This window comes from Hakea prostrata, chromosome 1, assembly GCF_041222555.1.
Source record: "Hakea prostrata isolate BN-2017 chromosome 1, UWA_Hpros_2, whole genome shotgun sequence".
NCBI lineage: Eukaryota > Viridiplantae > Streptophyta > Magnoliopsida > Proteales > Proteaceae > Hakea > Hakea prostrata.
In genome coordinates this window covers 64612377-64622753 of record NC_142600.1, presented here as the reverse complement: position 1 = coordinate 64622753, position 10377 = coordinate 64612377, and the positions used below count along the sequence as shown (strand labels likewise).

General features: G+C 40.3%; 1 protein-coding gene across 1 annotated transcript in view; it reads right to left on the bottom strand.

The window, feature by feature from the left end:
• Window positions 1-1015: 1015 nt before the first annotated feature.
• The window catches only part of HOS1 (ubiquitin-protein ligase), a 31202-nt gene continuing 21840 nt past the window's right edge, over window positions 1016-10377 (bottom strand). Inside the window, exons 5-10 of the mRNA XM_089141791.1 lie at window positions 8897-9304; window positions 8453-8611; window positions 7472-7999; window positions 3158-3295; window positions 2076-2854; window positions 1016-1989 (exon numbers count right to left, since the gene is read on the bottom strand). Coding sequence (XP_088997917.1) covers window positions 1815-1989; window positions 2076-2854; window positions 3158-3295; window positions 7472-7999; window positions 8453-8611; window positions 8897-9304 — 2187 coding nt within the window. The 3' untranslated portion in view covers window positions 1016-1814. The remainder of the gene's footprint in view (window positions 1990-2075; window positions 2855-3157; window positions 3296-7471; window positions 8000-8452; window positions 8612-8896; window positions 9305-10377) is intronic.

Sequence of the window (10377 nt, the reverse complement as noted above, 5' to 3'; positions counted from 1 at the left end):
TGCTTTGTGCAAGGGTTCATAACAAACCACTAGACATCAGCGGCTAGAGTGCGGGGATTATGGAACGAGGGAAAATCATATGGACAAGTGCAGGACACATGACAAAAAGCAACTCAATGGAAGCAATAGTGAAGGCGATGAAGGAGGGGCTGAAATACTCCAGTCAAATTCAAAAAGTCCGGATCAATGACGGACAATCACCCCTAGCTTTTATAACCCTCCCAAAAGCAACTGGCCTATCCATCAAATAACTGATTTGGTAGACATTAAATCCAAATTAACCCATGCAATTTTTTGTAACTATAAATTCCCGACACTACTCAACTATTTTGATACACTTTTTTTTTTTTTTGGTAATCAACTATTTTGATACACTTGCTACAAGGAACATTAGTAGCAACAGTTTGAACCTAACCCTCAACCAGAATGAGGAACATGTATTTTGTTTTATCCAGTAATGATAGATTTTGTTTCTTTGATCAAAAAATATGATGATGGGAATGGAAATCAGAAGCTCGACCAGGGTCTTCATGGTCCGGTATAGGACTTACTTTAGTAACAACAATGTAAGCATGAGACTCTTTGGTATACCGGTGAACTAGATGCCCGCAACAATGGAATCTGGGACAGAGGACTCGCAATATCTCTCCATATCTTGCAAAAGAAAAGACGCCCTAATGTAATTCAAATGGGAGCCGACCGCTGAGTCCACTCTGGCCTCACAGGGCAGGCCCCTGTGGTTGCGAACTGGAGCTGCCATAGCTTATGGCTAGAGCAATGGGAGGGGGCCCCAGCAGGGAGAACCGTAAGGATAACGACCGTGACTCTGGCAATTTGAGGGGTCGAGGTTACCACATCTCCAGAAGGTGAAATGAACTTTTTAACTAATCGGGTTTTGGAAATGAACAGGTAAAGGTAAAACGGATTTCACTACTGGGTTTCCACTGCTGTAGTGCTGTGCACAGCAGAGAATCTTGTTTCTTCTTTTGAAGCCAAAAACTTGGTGTTCAACCTATTTAAGGCCTTGTCTAACTCAACGGTGCAATTAGATTAAGAAAACTGCACGTGTCCATTTTAGATCCTTAACCATAGTTATCACTTGTAATGTACAAAATCACAAATCAAATTAAATAATAACCTACAAACTATCTTGAAAATGCAGAACCAGAAACTCGTCAATTTATCATTGCTCACACAATTTCCAGTCTGAACAAAGTGATTGTCTAACATCTAAATCCGTTGATCTATCAGTAAATGAAGTCATTAAGATGAATTCTCTTGACGTGAAAAGAAATCGCAAGAAAAATGCATCAAAACCATATATGGTACAATAGCTTTTTCACCAAAAAAGTTGTTCATTTCCAGTGGTTAACCAAATCAAGACAAGACAAGCCTCTTTCTTCAAAACCCCATGGATACACAAAATGTTAGTCAATACTCCTGAGGTTGTTCCAGCTGATTACGGAATGCAAACTGGAAATAAAGGAGCAAAATAGCCCAAGATCTAAGCTCTTCCAGAGGGATTGACCAGCCATCTACAAGCACTCACCTCTCACCTCATAGTGAAAGCTTCACATAAAGCTTTGATTGGAGGCCTGTCATAACTTCATATATGTTTCTACTGGCATCCGTGACTGGAATCATAAGAAGCTAGGGATATACGAACACTGGATCCCCAACCTTTGGTGATCCAAGAATCCTGCTTTACAAAGCTGCCTTCTTCACTCAAAATAAAGTCTTGAGATGTTGACATGTAATAAATGATCGAGGGAAGAGGGTAAGAGATACATGTAAGCTATAAACAGTTGCAACCTTCATCTTCTAGTGAGCATACTTCTTCTCTTACCCCTCAAGGGCGTCACAAAAGAAGCTCCGCCATACATTACCTCCGGGCTTGGTTCTTCTTCATCATCACTGGCTTCATCTGATCTCCATCTCAACCCATTTTGCGAATTCATGATGTCAACATCCAACTTTCTACTTCCAGAGCTGCTCAAATGAAAAAAGCAACACTTAGATAAATTCAGCTAGAAAAGACTTCTACTTTTGGAGTCAACGTACAAATGCATACTCACCTCCAAGAGACATCCATTGGATCATGCGGGGAAATTGTAGTCCATGGTTTATCCGATACAGGTGGTTTCCTAGATACGGTGGGACCTGGATCATGGGAAAAATCAACTAAGCGGTGGTTCCTGCTAGGTGTAGTCACTGGATCAGCTGAAACCCGACGAGGAAACCTAGGACAAGCACTTTCTATATGGTTAGTGAACCCATTTTGTTCCATTTCAGGGGAAGATTCATCAAATTGGTCATCTTGAAGGTAATTACTCTGGAGAACCTTCATTGAACCCCTACTCAAATTTTTTGATGGTGTATGGTTTTGAGGACTAGCTCGGTTAACTCCATGAGCTCGGACACCATCGAAAGTGAACTTCTGTGTTAAACCAACTTGTGGTCTCTGTTTCCTGGCAAAACTCTGACTTGAATGCAAATTTTCTCTGTTGTGAGGAGTTGATGGACCCCCAACACGGGTAGGTAACCTCGCACGGAGAATGTATGGAGGAAGATGGGAACCAAGTTCAAGGTGGGAATGGAGGAATGAACTGCCAAGTTTAGCAGGACTTTCAAAGGACGAAGTCTCTTTGGGAGGCATGGTACGATCCATCTGAAAAATAACAGAATCAGCAGTAGAGGGAATGACAAAGCCAATAGAATGTGGTTGCTGTCCCTCAGTTTCTTTGGATGTTCCCACAACTTCAAGTTCCTTCGCATCACAACTACCGAAGTAAGGCCAGCTTCCAATCTTCACTTGTTGCTGTTGTACTTCGGGCAGTAACTCAATGCAGTTATCCTGCAAACCCACACACCCCACCCCCAACCCAAGAAAAAAAAAGAAAAAAAACAAAGGTAAGTTCAGATGCCCATCCATTTTTAATTCTTTCTTCAAAGGGTAGAGGAGTAGTCAACAATTCCTAGATCAATTTAAGACTATTCGATGGATCAACTCATCCGAACTGCATGTATATACTACAAAAAGATGAAATCAGGAATCTTATGTTCTCTTTCCTTCTCGATAACCTATTTCCTTGGATCTTTTAGTCTTGAGAGGACTTTCATATATTATTCAAAAAGAATGTAGTCAAAGGCTACTTACAACCAATTGACCTCTCCAGTGGCTCATTGATCTTATCCTTGCAACACCATCCTCGTCAATAGAAGTCTTTGAGATAAAGTCTTGCTCTAAGCTCTTAAGGGTACAATCAACTTGATATGCCTCAACATACCGAAATCGCTGTGCAAATAAGTAAATGGGATAAGTTTTCATGCAGAGTGACGCTACTAAAAGAAGAAACAAATAATTGAGTGTTGAAAGGTAGATGTCAGTGAGATGTAGTCACAAAATCCCTACAATTTAATCACCTTTTTAAAAGAGGAAAGCACAGAAATCCTCGCTGTAAGGGAATGCTCAGTAATCATGTGAAGATAAATTAAGATAACTATTTAATCTCAAACAAAAATGAAACTTCAACATCAACCAATTGTAATTATAAATGACATATACTAGTGTGACAGAATAAGTCACAGAAAACATTTTGGCAACTGCAATGCATCAGCTTATTGAAATGCGTCTATAGTTTATTAGGTGGAAGATAAATACAAAATCCCATCTACATAAAATAGAACAAAAAAAATAAAAAAAAAAGGGGGAGAGGTAGGGAGTATGAAGTGTTTGGAGTGCTTTTTAATAGTCTAGACACATGTTCAATGTCTTTGTCTGGTATGCTACTCTTGACTCTTTTTAAAGCAGTGTCTTTTTCACTAGTATCATCCTATTCAATGTTTACAGCTAAAGTGACTTCATTTAAGATATATTTCTTTTGGTGTACCATGGTTTGGAGCATGCTATACCATGGGATAGTATTTCAGTTGTAACTAGTGACCAGCTTAGCTCTAGGTTAGCTCACTAGTTGTTACTTCCCTCTATAGTTGTAATTGCTTGCCGTAATCAGACTTATTCTCTTAGTAGGGTTCCCTAAAAGAGCAGTTTCGATAGTTTGTAGAAACCTTTTATTTGGTTACTGCAACCTATGCTGCTATATATTATATACACCTACACAAGACTCTAGCTGATGGTTATACGAAGATAAGCTAGAATCTTCTTCCCCATACTTCTTACTTCTGGTCACAGAGCTGTTCATCAAGAGGGTTTCATTTTGTCAGCTGCTCAACCATCCCATTCCAGCCAAACTTCAGCCATAACATCCCCAATTCCAAGTTATCTTAGTTCTTGATTTGAAACCCATTCTTGAGATCACAAAACCAAGAACTTCATAAAACCCATCCAAAACCTTCTAAACTTGGAGAGGATATCTATATATTAAACCCTATGTTCGATCCAAATTTCTGTTCTCACTCCTTTGACCCGGTAACCAAGGACAACATGGTTTTCACCCCATGTTACCCCATCTCAAGAATTTACCGTTTCAGCTGAATCCAACCAATTTATCTTGTACATAACCATTAGAACCAATCTATCACGACCAGAGATTTAGAACTCACCAGTTCAGACCCACTTGGGATCACCACCCATAGGCCATCCCGCAGACCATAACTGAAATCACTCTAGCCCTTCATTCTGGGGACTGCAGGTAACCCAAACCTAATCTTGGCAGCTTGGCCCTCCTTCAACTGAGGCTACATCTGCTCATGCTTACAAAACTTCTTAGCATGGTATTTTTGTTATAGATGTTAAAGATTAAGTAGCAATACCCTTATCCAGCGGCTTCGTCAAATATTTTATAAAAATTTGAGCTAAACCAGGGTGTGACATCTTGGTGAAATTCGCCAGTTCGCCCCTTGGCGAACTTCACCGATTTGTAGCCGACATTTCAAGTGGAGTTCAAGCATATCGCTGGCAACGGAGGCAGAGGCTGAGATGGCCAGAGGAACCCATCGATCATAGCCGGAGAGGTAGAGTTGAAGAGGTAGAACAGTAGAGATAGATGACGAAGAAAGGGAGAACCGGAGAAGAAGAGGGCCAGCGGCCAAGGATTTCCCAACGGCGGACTCAGCACACAAAATTGGGGTCTTGATTTTCCGCCATGGATGGCAAAATCCAAAATCCTTTTCTTCTCCGAGATTGCAAGCAGTGGCCTTTTCTTCTCCGAGACTGCAAGAATGCGGCCTTTTCTTCTCCAAGACTGCAAGCAGCGGCCTTTTCTTCTCTGAGATTGCAAGCAGCGGCGGATCAAGATCCAAAGCTATCTGATAGGCCCCTCATAACCCGGGTGTACAAGAAAAGGAATAAGGGGAAGAACACAATATCACCTCCAGCTGCTGCAGGGGATCAAAATGAAGAGAGGACAGATGGCAGCCTCCCATTGGACAGCAACCACTACGGTGCTCACAGCAGAGGTGCAGAAGGGACAGTCCAGGTGGCAGAAGAAGATTGGGTAAATGTGTAAGAGTTTGTTAGGATCTTTCTGTTATGTAAGAGAGACTAGAGGGGGAGGAGAAAGAGACAAGCAGTGCTTGTGGGAGAGGGAAACCTCTCGGGAATGGCCTGGCCATTGTGCTGTTTTGGGTTATCTAAGTTTTTACTTTGTTTTTCTTAATTTCAGAGTTGTCTATCAGTCAGTAGAATCAGTTTGTATTCATCGGTTTTAACCGTACAGGTTTACTCAATGAAGTCTGCTGTTACTTCTATATTGTTCTTGCTTATCTGAGCTTTAGCTGTTAAATTGTGATTCTTCCATACTTGTGTTAAAAGAGTAAATTAATGGGGATTCCCTGAAGGTTCTATCACTTTCCTTTGGTGGAGCGCATTCCGCCTCAGCTTTCCTTGAATTCGGAAGGGAGGGCATAAACCAGTAATCAATTTTCCAGCGACTGGGCTAGTCATCTCCTATTCTCTGCAACTCCTTTTGGCGACTAGAGGTTCTTCTCTCATTCTCTGGCTGTCAAACCTGCGAGGCTGCTGGAAGTTCAAGTATTTCGCCGAAGTTTTGGAGATTTTCACCGGAAAATCGTTTTGCAATATCGTTTTTGCTCAAGTTTTTAGTTTGCCCTCTGTCAAACTCGACGAATTTCGCCAAATTTCAGAAGAAATTCGCCGATATGTTATACCGTGAGCTAAACATTGCAGTTCTAGAGTCTCCAGCTGTCCAAACCACCAATGTAAACGAGTTTTGTTGAGATAGGGTGGTATCAGTCAATATCTGGCCCTTTTATATGGTGGATTGATTTGATTGAACCAAGATGACTGAGATCGCATTCACTCGAGATCTTGTAGGAGATGACGTAATTTTGTAACTCAGTTCCATCTCGGTCAACCAAAAACCAAGATATTACCAAGCTATCAGCAAGTCCTCGGACTCTGGGTCCAAGGTGGGTATGAGATATGTATATACTCCAGCTTGAGGGGAAGTATTAACATATATCATGGGTAGCGTGATGTACCACAGATGGTGTATGTTGCACCTTTGGCTAGTGCTTTTTTGGGATGAACCAACATGAACAACAAGCCTTTTCCCAACTAAAAGGGGTTTGGCTACATGGATCCTTGCCTTCCAATTAGCTCTTTTGGAGGTCATACTATATACTAGAAACAAGGCCTAAGCTATGCATATCCTTTCTCACCAATTCTCTTAAGGTCATCTTTGGTCTGCCCCTAGTTCTTCTGAACCCTTTGATATGGAATAAATTGCCTCTCTGCACAGGGCACTTAAAGGCCTTTGTTGAATGTGAGATACTATTTCATTGCAAATAGTAACTAGATCAGTCTAGGTTTGCTTCATAGTTTTGTAATTCCCTCTATAGTTACCGTAATCAGCTTTGTATGTTAGTAGTTCCCAATGAAGAGCGTTCTTTTTACTTATGTAGAAGACTAGCCGATGGAGAGATTATCCTATTGTGTTTGAGCTTTCTCTCCTGTCATCAACTACGCTCTTTCTCCTTCTCTCTTCTCAAGCTTGGTTGGCAGTGATCACAGGTTTCTCTGCAGCTACAGTCATCTATAATTAAAAGCACTTAAGCATGAAGAACTGGTCACAACCATAAATGCAAAACTCAGCTCAGATTTCCTCTTTAGGCGGTGGAAGGAGGTCTAAATTACCCCCACCCCCACAAAAAAAAAAAACCATGTTCATGATTCATCATGGTATTGTAAGGATCAGCCTCAGAATTCAGAAGGCACAGGGGAGCCTTTAACCTGGGACATGACCAAAAAGCTAATGTCACAAGTACGTGACTCACAATACCTTAAAAGAATTATTTATATATACCCATGTAATAGCAAATGTTTGGATGAACACATAACAGCGATTTAACCATCATGTTCCATTCCGCAATTAAGAGCATAAACACTGAGTAATAGAGAAGAAAAAGAACACTTCCAAAAGGGAGTCCTATAGAAACCAGCATGCAAGACAGAGGACTTTATATTAGGTTAATGGTACCAAGCAATTACCTGAAGATAGAATACCACAAGAAGACTACCAGCATTTGTTGATGGATTTTCAGTGGCATATTCCAAGAGGCATCTATGGAGATATTTTTCCTCATCAAAATTCCAAGGCAACTCTATCATCCGATCAACCAAATTTCTACGTATACATAGACAACAAATTTCTGATACTAATGCCTCCATTCGGTCCTCCCAAGTCTCAAGATGACCTTTCAAACTATCCGAAACAGCCTGGGATGGGCCGTGCTTCAAGCTCTCATCCTTCATTTTCATGCAATGTGTCCTCTGATACATAAAGGCTTCAGTCAAGAGTCCACTTTCAACTCTCACCCGAACAGCTGTCACTGCTTCAGAAAGCGTAACTAATTGTGCTTCACTATGTCCAGTATTCGTGTAGGCACACAACCCATCACGTCCAGAACACCGTAAAACCATCAGGGCAGCATCAGGATTTTCTCTCTCCAGCAGAACTTGTGTAATTTTTGGATGCATTGCTGGGCTGGCAATTTCTGGGAGAAGACAACAAGCTTCCTAACAAATAAAGAAGAAAAGCATCAGTATAGAAACTGAAATTAAATTGGCAGCATGATAAACAATTCAGTGCTACCACCAAGAGCAATTCAATTAACCACTCAATAAAATTGCTTCTGGGATCCACCGGGATCCACCATAGTCCACATCTAAACATGACAAGATTATTAACCATCCAACAAGGACCTGGATCCTCTACGGAAATTTTCCCTGTATATTGGCTGATAAGCTAACTAATGTGAAAATGAAAGAAAAACATCTGAAGGCAGGCATCCAACAGAAACCAGATATAGTATCACCAATATCCTCTGTAGATACTTTTCCCCTTTTAAATGAGCATAACTACAGAAGTTATAATGAGGATCAAAAGACTAATATTCACATCATATTTGAATTTAACCATTTACTGAAGTCTAAGTCCATGAGTATGCATGTGGCTCTTAAGCAAAGTACCTCCAAAGCTTGATCTGCATGGTCATCAAGAAGATAAAATGTCAAGGATTCTAGTAGTGAATGCCTGGTCACACCAAAAGTGCCAGCAAAATCGTCTACTAAATGCCTCCACATTGCATCAGGCATCGTCCAGTGACGATCAAACAAGTAGTAGAGGAACTGCACTTAAGTTAAGGGAAAGAAAGAGGCAATAATAATTTTTACATGTTTGTGCACAAGCACCACAACAGTGTTTGAGCTTACAGTGAACCGAATAACAGTTACAGTTTCGCAAGATACCAAAGTATTTCGGATTAGCAAGGATCTGAAATGAAATGATTAAAAAATTTATATGCAAAAATTCCTGAAATTTCATTTAAATATTTTAAGGCATATGCAGAAATCCAAAAGTTCATACCAAGCTCCAAATCATAAGCATTTAAGAGAGGGAATATAAAAGGATACAATAGCTCGCTTTGCTTCTATCATATCTGAGCTTCCATGCAGAAAAAGTAAATCTGCAGCGGCTCGTAAATTTTCAAATGGATAGCACCCTTCAACCCCATCCGTTAAGGACCTACAGAATAATGAACCCCCATCCATCTGCAAGGATGTAACTTCAAGGTCATCCGCTATTCCCATATCATGTCCCTGTTCTCTCTGAAGATTTGACAGGGCATCTTCAATGAACAAAGATGATCCATCCTGCCCTGCAGATCCAGCAGATTTATTTATTGACTCTGGCCACGCACGCTTCACTGCAGCTGATTTCCTTTCACGAAAAACAGAGCGCCATGAAGTGAAGTTGGAATAACGTGACCTGACATTCTCAAGAAACTGATGTCGTATACACCAAGTCATGATCTCCAAATGCTGAGGGCCACAAGTAAGCAGAGCAAAATCATCAGGTAATGTACAAATGTCTGTCAAAATTGAAAACATAATCAAGAACTTCTGAAGTATACCTCTTACGTGGTATTCCCTGTATTATATAATAAAACAGTAATGTATTCTGTGAAGACTATGAAACGTGGAAAATGCATATGTCATAAACAATAGATTTGTCAAATGATACTGAAAAAAGTTAGCATAGAAGTCTAACCTACATTGCTACATACACATCTCTCCCACCAAATAACATTTTTACTAATTTCTCACTAGATGATAATATATAAAACAATAGTTTGGTAAAAGCCAAAAACTGAACAGATTGCTGCAAGGAGATTTTTAAATACAAGAGATACATACACACGGATACACATAGCCTGCACCTGATGATAGACACATGCACAGACCGAAATATTTTGTTGCGCTGATCAGCTAAGGATTCAATCAATGGTGAGAAATCCAAACCTCATTTACCATGCACAAAAGCTTGCCACAAGAAAATCATGAGTCATTAAGTCAAAAGAGTACATTAGCTTTCTCAGGGAGCACATTGTACACAAGGCTCTGACCACTATGGGGTCTGGGAAGTTAATAATGTATGCAGCCTTACCACCAAACCCCCAACCCCCTTTTTTTTCATGGAGAGGTTGTTTCCAGATAACACATGATCACTTGGTCAAAATGGAGGAATTTATAGTTCCACAAAGATCCACCTTCTAGCATGGGCTTTCCGTAGGGCATAAAATGGACAAGATTAGATCCAAGACATTTTGTGATTCAAATCGTTTTAACCTGAGTTTGAACCAACATTCCCATGCTACTCCCTATATATTTTGGTGTGAAAGTAACTAAAAGTAAGAATTACATATCCAGATCTGACATGACCCATTAATATCTAGATCCAACACCATGGGTTTGAGTCAGATTCGGCTTCTTATGTGAAACTAAGATCAAGGATGACCTAGCCCCACTTAACCCCACAAATCAGTAAACTAGAGAAAATGACAGAATTACAAATTAGTAAATTAAAGTCTGAAACAAAACAATAATCAGAAGTA